At 57.1% G+C, this 16063-nt stretch overlaps 1 protein-coding gene across 1 annotated transcript in view; it reads right to left on the reverse strand.

Moving 5' to 3' along the window:
- Positions 1-4976: 4976 nt before the first annotated feature.
- SLC44A3 (solute carrier family 44 member 3) overlaps positions 4977-16063 on the reverse strand; it is a 30033-nt gene continuing 18946 nt past the window's right edge. The window contains 5 exon segments of the mRNA XM_014448445.2: positions 4977-5170; positions 5173-5253; positions 6391-6627; positions 8364-8501; positions 14367-14450. Of these exon segments, the coding sequence (XP_014303931.1) occupies positions 5138-5170; positions 5173-5253; positions 6391-6627; positions 8364-8501; positions 14367-14450 (573 nt within the window). The 3' untranslated portion in view covers positions 4977-5137.

Raw genomic sequence — 16063 nt, forward strand, 5'->3', positions numbered from 1 at the left:
CTCAGACCGCACGCACCTGGAGGCTGGCTCAGGCCACACCAGGTGCCCACCCAACCAGCCCTTCTGAAGGAACGGCTCCGGGGCCGATCCCCACACAGTGCTCCTCTGCGACAGCTGCAGCCCGCACGGCCAGTCAGCCGGGGAGAGCCGCCACCACGGTGCCTGCAGCGGCAAAGCCCAGCTCCAGCAGGAGGGCACGTGCCACCACACAAGGACACCCCTGGAGAACCGGCCCGGGCTGGCCCACAGGACACTTGTAAGACTGAGAGACACAGCACATCTGCCTACTACATGGAGCGTCCACCCAAATGAGATTAGCACATGTCCCAGATGAAGAACAGGACAAACCTCAAGGACAGAACCAAACAAAATGGACAAACAACCTATCCCCTACAGAGCGCAAAACACTGGTTATGAGGCTCCTCGGTGAACGTGGGAGGAGGAAGGAATTCTGAGAATTTCAACAAAGAGATAGGAAATATTAAAAAGAACCAACCAGAGCTAAAGAATGCAATAGCTGAGATGAAGAATACACTGCAGGGAATCAACAGCAGATCAGCTGGAGCAGAGGATGGAATCAGTGACCCAGAAGATGGGGTAGCAGCTAACACCCAATCAGAGCAGCAAAGGAAAAGAGAATTTTTTAAAGAAAAGGATAGTTTGCCCTGGCCGGGTTGGCTCAGTGGACAGAGCGTCAGCCTGCGGACCAAAGGGTCACGGGTTTGATTCCAGTTAAGAGCACATGCCTGGGTTGTGGGTTCAATCCCCAGTGGGAGGAGTGCAGGAGGCAGCCGATCAATAATTCTCTCTCATCATTGATGTTTCTATCTCTCTCCCTTCCTCTCTGAAATCAATAAAAATATATATTTTTAAAAAGGATAGTTTAAGGGACCTCTGGGACATCAAACATAACAACTTTCACAACATAGGGGTCCCAGAGGAGAAGAGAGAGAGAAAAGGATTGAAAACCTATTTAAAGAATGACGGAAACTTCCCTAACCTGGCGAAGGAAATAGACTTACAAGTCCAGGCAGCACAGAGAGTCCCAAACAAGAGGAAACCAAAGAGGCTGCACCAAGACACAACGTATTTAAAATGCCGAAGGTTAGAGACAGAGAGAACCGTGAAGGGTAGCAAAAGCCAGCAGTCAGTTACCTGCGAGGGAGCTCCCATACCACTGTCAGCTGGTTCCTCCGCAGGGACTCTGCAGGCCAGAAGGGACTGGCAGGTGGCATTCAGTGATGAACAGCAAGGACCTACAGCCGAGGTTACCCCGCAAGGGCATCGTTTAGAATCGAAGGAGAGAGCGCGTTTCCTGGATAGGAAAAAGCTAAGAGTTCATCACCGCTAACAAGCATTACAAAAGATGTTAAAGGAGCTTGTTTAGGTAGAAAAAAAAAAGATAAAAATACATGAATAAGAAAATATAGGAGCGGGAAAAAACCTCATGACAAAGGCAAACACTTGGTAAGAGTAGGGAATCAAGCAATTAAAGCTAGTGCAAAGACTAAAGTAGAAAGATCCAGTATGAATACAATAAATAATAAGAAATAAAAAAGATCAATAAAACCAAGAGCTGGTTCTATGAAAAGATAAACAAAATTGATAAATGTTTAGCCAGACACATCAAGAAAAAAGAGAGAGCCCCCCCAAAAAAACAAAATACAATCAGAAATGAAAGAGGAGAAGTGGCAGAAATACAAAGGATTATAAGAAACTATTACAAACAGGTATATGCCGAAAAAGTGGACAACCTAGAACAAATGGATCAGTTCCTAGAAATATACATACAATCTTCCAAGACTGACTCAAGAAGAAACAGGAAACCTGAACAGACTACTGGTCATGAAACCAAATCGGTAATAAAAAACAAGCCAGCAAACCAGATGTCTTCACCGGTGAATTCCACCGAACGTTCAAGGAACACTACCCTCCAACTCTCCCAAAAAAACGGAAGAGGAGGGAGCGTCACAAATTCATTTCCCGAGGCCACCATCACCCTGACTCCCCAGCCAGACAGACTACAAAGCAATAAAGCCACATGCCAACATCCCTGATGAACACAGATGCAAAACCCTCCACAAAATATCAGCAACCCAAATCCAGCAACACATTGATAGGATAATACACCGTGACCAAGTGGGGTTTATTCTCGAGATACAAGGTTGGTTCAATATTCAGATATCAATGAACGTGATACACCACGTAAATAAAATGACGGACAAGCATTATATGATCATTATCACTAGATGCAGAGAAAGCACGTGGCAAAATCCATCACCCATTATGATGAAGGCTCTCAGCACAGTGGGGGTAGAGGGAACGTACGTCGACATAATAAAGGCCATCTATGACAAACCCACATATATGGGCCTGGTAACTTTTTTATATGGGCAAAGACAACAAATGAAAAACACACACATGAGACTACATCAAATTAAAAAGCTTTTGCATCACAAAGAAAACCATCACCGAAACAAAAGGCAACGTACTGAATGGGAGGAGATATTTGCAGATGGTGTATCTGATAACGGGTCACTATCCAAATTTATCCAGAACTCGCACAGCTCAACATAAAAACAAAAAACAAACCCAAACAATGCAATTTAAAAAAAGGGCCGAGGACCCATGTAGACGCTTCTCCAAAGAGGACACACAGGTGGCCAACAGACACATGAAGACGCTCCAAGTCTCTAACCATCAGAGAGATTCCAATTAAAACCACACGCAACACCACCTCACGCCTGTCAGAACGGCTGCCGTCAATAATCCGCAGACAAGTGCAGGCGAGGACGTGGAGAAAGGGAACTCATGGCTGCTGGTGGGAGGCAGGCCGTGCAGCCGCTGTGGGAAACAGTATGGAGATTCCTCAGAAAATTAAAAATAGAACAGCCATGTGACCCAGCAATTCCACTTCTGGGAATATGTCTGAAGAAAACCTAAATGCTGCTTTGAAAAGATACACGCACCCCTCTGTTCACTGCAGCAAAATTTACAACAGCCAAGATACGGAGGCGACCTGGGTGTCGTGGGCAGACGAGTGGCTAAAACAGCGGAGGTGCATGAACACGACGGAACGCACGCACCGTGAAAAGGAATGGAATCTTGCCGTCTGTGACAACAGGGCTGGGCCTAGAGCAGTGGTTCTCAACCTTCCTGATGCCTCGACCCTTTAAATACAGTTTCTCATGTTGTGGTGACCCCCATCCATAAAATTATTTTCGTTGCTACTTCATAACTGTAATGTTGCTACTGTTATGAATCGTATGTAAATATCTGATATGCAGGATGGTCTTAGGCGACCCCTGTGAAAGGGTCGTTCGACCCCCAAAGGGGTCGAGACCCACAGGTTGAGAACCGCTGCCTAGAGGGTAACATGTGAAGTGAAATAAGTCAGACGGGGAAAGACCAACACTGCACGATATCGCTTATATGTGGAAGGCAAAAAGTAACATGAATGAACAAAACAGACACAAACTCACAGAGAACAAGCTGCTAGTTGCACGATGGGAGGGAGCTGCGGGGGTGAGTGCAAAGGGGAAGGGACTGAAAAGTACAAATGGCGGTGGTGAGGCCAGTGGCGGATGTGAGCACAGCAGGAACACGGCGAGCGACCCCGCAGCAGCTGTGTGCGCCCCAGGTGCTGCGCTTACGGGGCGACCGCTTCGTAATTACGGGGAGTCTAACCACATGCAGTACACCTGCCGCTGCGTGATACTGTACGTCACCTCCGCTTGAAAAGTAAATTCTAAGAAAGAATACGCTACATAGGAATAGAGCACACAAAACGTTCAGATGAATAACTTTAAAATCGCTTAGAACGCTGTTACTTTAAGACAATCTATTCGGTTCTAATCTCTGGGTCAGGACCAGGACCTTTGATAGTAAACTGGGGTGTGTGATACGAGGTGTCAGCAAATCCAGCCTTCACTCGGGACACACAGAGGGTCAGGGGCTGAGTGGTTACGATGACGACAAAGTCCACTCGCTGACAGGCCCGGCGACACACACACTCTGACGTCTTCCCGGCCACCTGCTTCCTCCCGAGGGCCTGGCTCCGGGGCAGGGCGCCCGCTGGTGTTTGCTGGGGCAGGTGGGGAGGACGTGCCCGGGTGCCACGTGCCCACGAAAGCCCCGTCCACTTGCCTATCGGCACAGTGACTGTTCCCAGAGCCCGCTCCGTGACCCCCTGTGCAAATCCGACGGTGCATCTGCGCTGGCTGAGGAGCCCAGGGCAGCAGCCTCTGCCCCGCTCGCCCTGCGGGGAGCCAGCCGGTCCCTCGGGACGGAGGTACCTGCTCGCCCCTCACCGAGCTGAGGGGAGGCGTCAGCGTGGAGCGTTCCACCCCGTTCGAAGCTTTCAGGAGGGAAAAGCGGCCCCACCCCCCTCTGCCCTGGTCGCTGCCCTGGTCGCTGCCGTGGCTCTGGGGCGGGGCTGGCCCGGACGGTTGCTGACTGTGAGCGGGAGGCTGGGGCCCACCAGCCTCATCACATCTGGTGCCCCTGCCCGGCCCGCGTCACGGCGGCCGCCAGGGGGGAGCTGTGGCGCTGATGGTCACGGTCACGTGGGAGAACTGCACACGCAGCTGTGACAGCTGAGCCGCTCCAGGACGTGCATGGCGGGGACAGCGCATGGCGGGCCCTGCTCTGGACGCGGCAGCAGCCTTTCCACCGAGGTGCCGACTGCTGCCCGGAGCGCGTGTGTGACTGCGCCCCTGAGCGGGGGGGCGTGAACGTGGTTCTAGGGGCAGGGGGTGGGCAAACTTTTTTGACTCGAGGGCCACAATGGGTTCTTAAACTGGACCGGAGGGCCGGAACAAAAGCATGGATGGAATGTTTGTGTGAACTAATATAAATTCAAAGTAAACATCATTACATAAAAGGGTACGGTCTTTTTTTTTTTTTTAGTTTTATTCATTTCAAACGGGCCGGATCCCGCCCGCGGGCCGTAGTTTGCCCACGGCTGTCCTAGAGGGTCTCGACCCAGCGAGTGTGAGGCTGGGAGGGCCCGGCCGCAAGGACCACGCGTGAAGGACGGGCTGGGAGGGCCCGGTGGCAAGGACCATGCGCGAAGGACGGGCCGGGCCTGTGTGTTTATTGGGTGAAGGGCGGGAGGAGGAGGCCCCTCCCCGGGTACCTAGCAGGGGGATCGGACCACGGGCCGGGAGTTCCCGTTCCCTCTTGGTTCCTCGGGGAGCCCCCGGGGCCCTGGGGCCCCTCGGGGGGAATCTTGTTCATCCTTTTCACAAAACTCTGCAAGCAGGAGGGCGTGTTGCCAGGGGTTGTGTCTTACGTACGCTTGCAACCGTGTACTTGGCCACATCACTTTGGGGAATTGAATCCCTTAAAAAGTCCCTCCCAGCCCTGGCCAGGTGGCTCAGTTGGTCCCATGCACTGAGGATCACAGGTTCGCTCTCCTGTCGGGCACACGCCTGGGACTGTGGGCTCGATCCCCGGGGGCGGGGGGTGGGGGGCAGGGGCAGCTGATCGAAGTTCTGCTCTCAAGGGCGTTCCCCTCTCACATCAATGTCTCCCCCCCCTTCTTCCTTCCCTCCCTCTCCCTTCCTCTCTCTAAAAATCTTTTTTAAAAAGTGTCTCCTATTGAATTAAAATATTGAGGGGAAGGGGGTAGATTTCCAAGTGGATTTTAAGTCAGAAGAGTGGGAACCAGAACAAGAAGCCCTGCCCATGTCCTGCCGCCTTCCGAGTGTCTCCCGCGACTGCGGACACGTGACTCCGCGGGTGCCTCCTGTTCGCGTGGAGACTGAGGACACATCGTTACAGACGCGGAGGGGCCCACGCAGAGGGGCTGCGCCTGCTGCTCTTAGAAGCGAAGGGGCTTTAACGCCTACGTTTTATGGCGACAGAACGAAAGAGGATTATCCGGACGCCACTGGCCCCGACAGCGGGAGAGATGAGACACCCCAGCTGTCCAAAGGCCCGTCTGCAGGGACGAGCGGGGACAGCTGCCAGGCCACCCGGTTAGCACAGGGCCCGGGATGGCAGACCTGCCGCCACCCGACCAGACGGAGCCTTCACTGAGCGACGGCCCCTGACCGACTGAGGGGGTGGCGGGCGCTCGGGTGCAAAATGCTTTGGGAAAAGATCAACTGCTAAACCCCAAACGTCAGAGAGGCCAGACCGAGCCATTAGCACCCACGGGGCTCGGACACGAGGCGTCCCCCCCTGCAGCCAGGGCCGTGGGTCAGTGTTAACGTGCAGCCTCGCTCCTCTCCAGGGGTCTCACCTGGCCGGCCGAGTGGGAGCTCAGAGAACTCCCCCCCCCCCCCCCGCCAGGCACAGGAGACACAGGCTGCCTGTCCCGGGTGGAGGCCGAGGCTCCCATGCCGTGAGCGTGCAGATGGCTGCAGAAGCACGGTGTGTGCTCACCAGCAGCTCGTGGTCCATGAAGTAGGGCTTTCCGGGCGAGCCGTCGTTCGTGTGCAGGTCGGCAGCCAAGCACAGCAGCAGGGCGCCCAGCACGGTCTCGAACATGGACAGGAAACTGTGCGCCACCAGGTAGGCGAGGGCGGCGGCCAGGAGCAGCGGCACGGCCCACACCTGCAGCGTGCGGTGGTAGTTAAAGGCCATCAGCCCTCCGAACACGGTCAGACACGCCACCAGCACCTGTCGAAGCAAGAGTGCGCTCACGTCCTCAGAAGCCGTGGGAGCACGTCAGAAAACGTCTCAGTTACTGCAGTTTCACACGTGTGTGCGTGCGTGTGGGACTGTGTGCGTGCTTGGGGGACTGTGTGTGTGCGTGCAGGACTGCGTGTGACTGTGTGTATGTGACTATGTGTGTGCGTGCAGGACTGCGTGTGTATGTGTGTGTGTGACTGCATGTGTGTGTGACTATGCGTGTGGAACTGTGTGTGTGTGTGGGACTGCATGTGTGCATGTGGGACTGCATGTGTGCGTGTGGGACTGTGTACGTGCGTGTGGAACTGTGTGTGTGCGTGCGGGACTGCATGTGTGCATGTGGGACTGCATGTGTGCGTGTGGGACTGTGTACGTGCGTGTGGAACTGTGTGTGTGCGTGCAGGACTGCATGTGTGCATGTGGGACTGCATGTGTGCGTGTGGGACTGTGTACGTGCGTGTGGGACTGTGTGTGTGCGTGTGGAACTGTGTGTGCATCAGAACCGCTGGGACAATGAAAGGGGACGAGAACACGAAGCTGTGACAGGGAGCAGCCGTGGAGGAGGGAGAGGGGCTGTACTTCCATCCCATCGGCGCCTCGTCCGCATTTATCTGGGGTCCTGGGGCCTCACTCTCACCCCGCAGTGCGCCCCTCACGATAAACTCTTCACAAGCGCCCCTTGCCCGTGGCGGCGACGGTCCCGAGCGGGCACTGCCCTTAGCACGCGGTCACTTGGCCCGAGGACTGGGCGGAGGGCTCCCCGTGCAGCGGGGAGGGACGGGTCATCGGCCCTGTCCACAGGCAGAGGTTCCATTTCCCGGGCAGGACGAGGCCAGGTGGCACCCAATTCTTCAGCAGACACAGCGCGGCCGGCTGGAGTCCGGTGTCCTCGGCATCTGCGCCGGCGGACCTGACGTCTGAGCGGCACTTGGTTGAACACACACAGTCACCGGTGTCCACAGGCGCGGGCGGCTCTGGGCAACTACGGGCTGGTCACGGGAGACGAGGGAAACGGGCTGCTCCCCGAGGTAAATGAGAGGCGCGTCTGCCTCAGAGGGGAAGCCTCGGCCCAGAGGACGTCTGGGAACGTAGTTATGAGAGAGCATGTTGCCCGGAGCCCCGAGCTGACGCCTGCCCGTTCCAGTGCCGCCTCAGCCTCGGTGGCCGGCGGCTCTGAAGGCGGCACAGGCCGCAGCGGTGCTTCTGCGGCGACCGCCACACGGAGCCTCTCGGCCGGGCGGAGCCTAACGTATGTGCGCGTCGCACCCACCGGCCGGGCCCAGGCGTGTTGTGGTGTGTCATGGCGTGTCATGGTGTGTCATGGCGTGTTGTGGCATGTCATGGCGTGTCACTGACCACAGCTCACCAGGACAGCGATGCAGAGAGACCAATGCTAAACCCCCAAACATCAGAGAGGCCTGACCGAGCCATCGGCCCCCACGGGCTCGCACAGGGATGCGGCCCCCTCGCAGCCAGGGCCGTGGGTCAGGGCTAATGTGCGGCCCACCACGGAGGCGGACACGCTACGGGAGCAGCCACGGGCCCCCACAAGGGAGCCGAGGCCTTGTTCAGTGTGGCCCCGGGGCTGGGGATCAAACGCAAAGAGGAGGCAGGGCGCCCACCTTCGGGGGAGCAAGAGAGGCGCTCGCTCGCCCAGCCCCGCTGCAGGGCTGCGCTTCGGGCCCCGCCCCGTGCCTGTCTATTATTTCGGGGACACGCCTCACCTTGCCTAGGAAGACGATGAAGTCCCCGAAGCAGCTGACCGACGTGAAACGACTCGAGTTCTCGGACAAGAGCCTGAGCGCGTCCTTCGAGGACGTACAGAACTCTGTCCCGTTGATGGCCGTGGCCGCGTACGCGTTCTGGAACGACAGACGGCGGTCAGAAAGATGATGCGCCTCGTGCCCGGTCTCAGGACAATGTGACGTCGGCTAAGAACGGCCCCGAAGAAAACCGGTCACGAGGCGCCCGTGGCACATCCTGTCGCTGTGACGTCTCAGATTTCAGTTCTCACAGAGCGGCAGCAAACAGAGAGGTGAATAAGCACTTGGGGTCGGTAGGGTGGCTAGAGCATCGCACTACACACACATCGGCCCAGCTAGTGTGGCTCGATGGTTGAGCATCGACCTATGAACCAGGAGGTGAGGGTTCGATTCCCGGTCAGGGCACAGGCCGGGTTGTGGACTCCATCCCCAGTGTGGGACGTGCAGGAGGCAGCCAATCCATGACTCTCTCTCATCACTGATGTTTCTCTCTCCCTCTCCCTTCCTCTCTGAAATCAATAAAAATATATTTTTAAAAGCATACGGGAACGAGGGGCGAGGAATTATGCTGTGACGCCCTGCAGAGTCTGAGGGCAGGAGAGGAAGTTGAGTGCCGGACACAAAGCAGCCCCTGGTGGCTGGTGAGCTGCCCCCAAGGCCCGTGGGGCTGGAATCGGTGAGGCTGGGCCAGGGGTCACCCCTTCCCGGGAGACCACGCCCTGGGAGGGAACTGAGCGCCCTCAGATTCAGGATTCACACCCATTCTAGTGGTCATTTTAATCTGCAATAAATATAATTTCCATGGTGGGGGACTGGTACGTATCAGACTATTTCTAATATTTTGCTTTTATAAATAACTATGCAATGGCCATCTTCACTTCCCGATTTTGGACCATTTCTTTAAGATAAACTTCCAGAAGAGGGATCACTAAGTCAAAGGGAGTGTGTGTGTGTGCGTGCGAGTGTGAGCATGTGTGCGCATGTGTGTTGTTTATGTGTGCGAGTTCATGTGAGGAGGTTTCTTGGGTCATTTTTCCAAGCACCTTCCCTTGTGACGACATGGTCATTTCAAAAGCACCTGTTCCTACATCTCCCTTCAAACCTCCACCAGCACCGCGTGCGCGGCCGCTCCAGCGAGGGAGGAACCGGTCGATTTCCTGGGACCACACATGACCTGACGGGTGGTGGGCAATGAGCAGGACCCACGCCTGGTGCAGGGAGGCCCAAACTCACTCGCTCGCCACTTAACGAAGCAGCTTCAATCACCCCCAGTTCCCAGAGCCTCTGACCGGGTCATCACTCCTGAGAACAGGTGGGGGGAGGGGAGAGCGGCATAACCGTCCTTTTATGGACGGAAACCAGGATCAAGCACCTCCGCAGCCACCCCCCCCCAGCCCGAGCTCTCCCATGGACGCTGGGACGTCACTGCCCATCTTCACTGGAACAGAGGCGTCTAAAGGATGGTGGTTCCGGAGGCACCGGCTCCGCAGCCAGTCTCTGGGCTCAGATCCCAGCCCCGCAGCCAACCTGCTGGCTGCCTGGGGGATGGGGGGGCAATGATCTCACCCCTCAGACCTCAGCCCCCTCCCCCAGGGAGTTACAGCACCTGCCGCCCAGGGAGCTGGGAGGATGAAAGCCGAGTCCCCATAAAACAGCCAGCAAAGCGCCCGGCGCCCAGCGTGGGAAGCGCGTCTCCCGGGGCATCAGTCACCGGCCTCGCAACACGACCTCACTTACCACTGGGAAAGGGGCAGCTCTGCCCGCACCCAGGACAGGGAGGCCCCAGTCCCCCCACAGGGCCAGGAGGGGCAGGGCTTGCTCCCAGGCCACCCCCGGCTAGCGGCCCAGCTGCCCTTGGCCGCCACTGCCCGGCTAGTGGCCCTGGGCGAGAGCATGACCCCCCGACCCCCTCGAGGAGGAGGGGTGCTAAGGCCGCTTGGGGAAGAGGCCATAGGGCCCCTCCTGAGCTCTGACCCTGGGACGTGCCCAGCAGGTGGGAGCGGGCGCCCGAGGGGCTGCGGAGTGGCGGCAGGAATCACCCCCCACCCCCCGGCCCCGTCTGGGGCCAGACAAGCAGGTGTCTCCATTCCTTTCTATCTAAAGCAGCAGCAGCGCCCGCCGTGCGACAGCTGCTGTGGGCATTTGCCTGCCCAGGAACATGCCTCCACGCACACCATCCAGCAGTGCACGATGAGCTTCCGTCTCGGACCCCCGCACGTGGGCGTCCCGGCTCTCGGCGCCGGCCATCAGCCGCCGGCCCAGAATAGCACTGGGGGGGGGTGGGGGGGGCTGCGGACTCGGAGCCACTGCGACCCCAAGAGGCAGCCGCACAGAGGCCCTGGGACAAGGCCACCTCCTGTGGCACGTCCATTACCAAAAGAGCGGTGTCCCCCTAAGCACAGTCACCCCCCTTCCAGGACCCAGCCAGAGACGGGCACCGCGGTCTGCCTCTCCCCTGGGAGGCCCCTGTGGCCACGGGGAGCGGACAGGAGAGGAGCCGCTGGGACCGGCAGGTGGTGTGGGATGAGCCCAATCCTGGCACAGAGAACACCGAGCCTTTGCCACTGATGGGGGTGGGGGGACCCCATGGGGGGCAGGGAGAGGCTCTGGGAGGCTCCCACCGAGGCTTGAAGACAGACCCGCCTGAGGTGAGCGAACAGCACGGCCCTGGAGGGTCCAATCACCCGGCTCCCCTCACACGCCGCCCCTCGAGCCGCCCTTTAGGCTCCGGGGGAACAGAGGTCGAGAGCGCAGGGCTCACGCGGTAGGAGCGGCAGCGAGAGGTGCAGGTGAGGGCAGCGCAGCCGCTGGCAGGGCCCAGGGCCCCCCCTGGCACCGGCATCGCCATGGCAGCCGGCGGTCTCCACGGAAGCCTGAGCCGGAGTGGAGTCCTCAGGACACGGAGGAGAACACCCGTGTGGGGTCCTGCATTGCCCTCTCCTGAGCTGGGCGACCCCCTGCGCTTTGCGGTGGGCCACAGCCCTCAGCCGCAGGCGAGGAAGTTCCAGGGGCTTCGGCCACTGCCTGAGAGCTGGGGAGGGCACCCTGGACCGTCCAGGCACCTTGGAGCCCCCGGGAAGTGTCCTGTGCCACCCCCCCCCCGCCTCCCACCGTGGGTTTCCCGGCATCGGAGCGGACAGGGAGAATTCCCATGAGGCCCAGCCCTGCTCTGGAGTCCCTGCTGCTCGCATCCCCGCCTCCATCGCGCCCGAGTTCAAAGGTTGGCCAGAGCATGACTAAGTGTCGGCTGGGTAGACAGATGTGTGAGGCGCACACCTGTAATTTCTCCAGGGAGACACACATCTGGTATTTACGATGCAGACAGGAGTCCCCTCCTCCCCCCCTGCAAGGGAATGACTGCCGGCCTCAGCCTGGGTGTCCCCAAAATGCAGCAGCTGCCGCGGCCTCCTTCCCAGGACCAGGGAGGGCAGGTGAGGCTTTAAAGCAGCGACCAGCTCCTCGATGTTCCCTCAAGAAGACTGTCTGGGGCCCGGCCGTGTGGCTCAGTGGTGGAGCGTGGACCTGTGAGCCAGGAGGGCCCGGTCAGGGCACATGCCCCGTTTCAGGCTCGATCCCCCGTCAGGGGTGTGCAGGAGGCAGCCGGTCAATGTTGATGCGTTGATGTTTCTCTCTCTCTCTCTTTTCTCTCTCTGTCTCTGTCTCTCTCTGTCTCTCTCTCTCTCTCAAATCAATTAAAAAAGAAGAAGAAGAGTGCTGGGTTCTGGTGAGAAATGGATCTCTCTCCTTAGCACTGCCCAGCGCCTGCTGCACAAAACAAGAAAAACAAAATGGGCCTCTGCTCTTTTCAGTCTGGTTTCCAGAGAAATCTTCCCCTAGCAACTCACTCCAGTGCCAGGAAACTTTTCAAAAGGCCACATTCCTGGCCTCCCTTTCAGCTCCCTTTCCTTCCCCACTGCCAAGCAAGGCGGACGCACGCTGACCACCATCGCCCAGCACCACGCGGGAGCCTGGTCTTCCTTCCGCTCTGCTTCCCAGCATTCATTCCCACTGCAGGTGCTCTCGCCCGGCCATGTTCACCTCAATTCTTTTTCTTCTTCCTCCTCTGCTTTCTCAATCACTTAACCCTCAGGCCGCCCAGCTGTGCCCAATCAGGAGGCACAAATCTGACCAATCAGACTGTGCAAATTTGGATTCCTCATTTGCACAGAAATGGACCCATCAGGGACCAGGCAGGACCTTTCTCTACAAGAGCCCACCTCTCTGGTCTCCAGGTTTCCTACGGGCCTTGGTTCCCCCGTTTGCGCTGAGCCTCGGTTCCCCCTTTTGCGCGGGTGGGGGGAGGGGGGAGGCAGGGGAGGCGCGGGGCCAGGGCACCTCTCCTCGCTCATCTCTCTCCCCGGACCGTCCACAGGGAGCCCTAGGCTTCCAGGGGCAGTTCCAACACAAGGGACAGAGGGTCATGGAAAGGCTCTGCGTTTACACACCACAGCCAGGGGAGGGCAACTCCACTCAGGCCCATAGAGCCACAGGCCAACATATTTGTCTTTTTTTGTTAAAAAATATATTTTTATTGATTTCAGAGAGGAAGGGAGAGGGAGAGAGACACATCAATGATGAGAGAGAATCATGGATCAGCTGCCTCCTGCACGCCCCACACTGGGGATCGAGCCCGAGACCCGGGCCTGTGCCCTGACCGGAATGGAACCTGGTTCATAGGCCGACGCACACCCCCTGAGCCCCGCCGGCTGGGCCATATTTGCCTATTGGTGGTCCTGCTACTGTTGTCTTTCTAGTCCGCCCCCGGCTTCTCAGCCTTGCTTTTCCTGCACGCATGTGCCTTATCCCAGTATGTTTTCATAACACATTGCGGGTCTCTGTGGAGTAAGCGGTGTCTGGATGGTACACAGCTCTGAGGAGGGAGGCGGGCCTAGTCCATGGTGACAGGCAGCCCCAGGCCCGGCTCCGTCTACTCCTCTGAAAGGTGCGGGGTCTCACTGAGTCATACGTGCTGGCTCGCAGCAGCCCCAGTGGAAACGAAAGGCACTCCCAGGTCCTTAGGAAGAGCCTTAAAGATAGGGCTTGAGCACAGGAAGACTCCCCTCTCCCCCAACAATGAGAGGCGCTGTCGTGCCACCTAGGGGCCGTAAACAAGGACGTCCAATCAGTGCTCACGTCTTTAGCGCAGAAGAGCTTGGCTAAGTGAGATTCCGTGGACGCTTAAATGAAAACAGCCTGCTCCCTCACAAAAACACAGCTTTGCATACACGTGACGAAGGACTATTAAAATCTCCTAGATTAGTGACAGAAACATAAAACATATGCAAATTTCCTCAGTTTGAGAGACTCCAGAGAGAAAAAAAAATCTGAAATTCAAACCATCACAGTGTGCAGCTTTTCTGACTTTTACAGGAATATATTTACAGCTTGAGCGGGAAAGGCAGGGAAATATATAAAGTCAGGGAGGCAGCTCCTCCTATTTCAGGGAAATGACAGTCTCGGAGAAGATGCTGAGAACGAGCTGTCGCTGACAGACCGCACTCGCTGATCTCTGCCCCTTCCGCTTAGCTCTGAGAAGAGCGGCGCCTTTCTTTCCGAATTTGAAGAATGGCGCCAACGAGCTGTCCCCTTTAGGCCTGCGCGCCCAGCACACAGCCGCCAGCAGCCCGCTGGCCCCCGCCGGAGGGAACCACACTCTTCACATGTTTTAAATGGTTGGGAAAACACAGATTTCTGGACACGTGAAGATTCTATGGAGTTCAAACGTCGGTGCCCACAGGAAAGCTTCCCTGAACACACGCGGGCCGGCCACTTCCCTCCATGCGTGGCTGCTCGCCCACGACCACGGCAGAGCAGAGCAGGTGTGACCACGACCGCAGGGCCCAGAAGCCTAAAACAGTTACAGGACTCGGTGCTTACAGACCCTGACCTACAGGACGACCCCTGACCTCCGAGACGAGCCCACCCTCGGCCCCGCTGCGCGTCCTGGGCCGCGTGGAGACCTACCTGGTGGAGATGGCGCAGGTGTGTGTCCAGGCAGCAGAGGCAGCAGGAGCAGCACCTGAACAGGCACCTGGACCAGGCGCTCCGCTGTGGGTCAGGAGCAGAAGCAAAGAACAGAGTCAGGACCACCGGAGGGGAGGCGAGGTGCCCGACTGCTCACTAACTCATGATTACACACACACACACACACACACACGCATACATACAAACACACACAAAGAGGTATCTATATTTCTATATCTACATCTCTATCACTACATATACACACATACATACACATACATACAAATACATATCTGTATGTCTGTCTACATCTCTGTCTCTATCCACACACACACACACACACACATACATATCTATATTTCTGTCTCTCTACATCTCTATCTATACACACACACACACACACACACACACACACTCGGCACAGGCCTCCCGGCACTGCCCCCCGGCATGTGAAATATTCGGAGCTGAAGGCAGGCGAGACCCTGCGGGCTCACAGGAAACGCTTACTCTCCCTCACAGAACTTGGATGCGGGCCTTGTCCATAGAGTGGCCACCAGAATAACATTTCCGACCGATCTGTACGGCAGGACGGACGTCTCATTACTGCACACTGTTCCTCGCGCTGGCTGGCCGTGACCTCGTCCCCAGCTCAGAGGTCCTCTCCCCCCACCTCCCTGTCTCTCTCTGAACCTCGCATGTGCGTGGAGCTCCCATACACACACATGTGATTAAATGGGGCCATTTTCTCTTGTTAGTCTGTCTCATGTCTATTTTTTTAAAATTATTTTAAAATTTATTAAATATTTTTTATTGATTTCAGAGAGAAAGGGAGAGGGAGAGAAACATTAATGATGAGAGAGAATCACGGATCAGCTGCCTCCTCCATGCCCCCCACTGGGGATCAAGCCCACAACCCGGGCCTGTGCCCTGACCGGGAATCGAACCGTGATCTCCTGGTTCACAGGTCGATGCTCAACCACTAAGCCACCCGGCCGGGCTGTATTTTCACTATGAGATCAGCAGCAGACGGAAGAATGTTTCTTCCCCCATAAATACACATGGGGCTGCAAATAGATTCTGTTCAAGACATCCTCCTCCAAGGCCCCTAAAACTGAAGGATCAACTTCAAACGCAGGAGCCAGAGCAGCTGGACCCACCTGGAGGTGGAAACGCCTCTTTAATTCCCAAAATGGATGCATTCTTTCATCCCTCGAAATTCGGCCCTGAAAGTCTCACCATAGAATTTATTTCCCCTCAAAAAAGTTCAACATAACTCTTTTTTAACGTGGGCACATAACCAGTGCCCACAAAGCACCACTTCAACGGCGACACAAGGGGACACTGTGGCCAGGGCCGCGCCGCCCGCAGTTCCAGATCAGAACCTGGGCCACCTGACCTGGACCCCGCCCGACTCTCCTCTCGGGCGCTGGACTTGAACACAGGGACAGGTCAGGGGCTGCCTGGAAGGGCACAGAGGGTGACATTTCCCTGCTCGGCCAGCACAGGTCCCCAGGCCCAGCGGCCGGAGTCAGGTTTGTGAACTCTGACCCTGGCGGAGGCTGCGGGGGGGGGGGGGGGGGGGGGGGGCAGGGGCCCCCTGTGGGAACAAAAATGGGAAAATCCCCCCTGCCCCGCCTTTTGGGCAAGAAAAACCTTCGCCCCGGTTTCCCCGGGAGCTGGGGTTCCCCCCCCTTTTC

The sequence above is a fragment of the Myotis lucifugus genome, unplaced genomic scaffold, assembly GCF_000147115.1.
Source record: "Myotis lucifugus unplaced genomic scaffold, Myoluc2.0 scaffold_832, whole genome shotgun sequence".
In the NCBI taxonomy this organism is placed as follows: Eukaryota; Metazoa; Chordata; class Mammalia; order Chiroptera; family Vespertilionidae; genus Myotis; species Myotis lucifugus.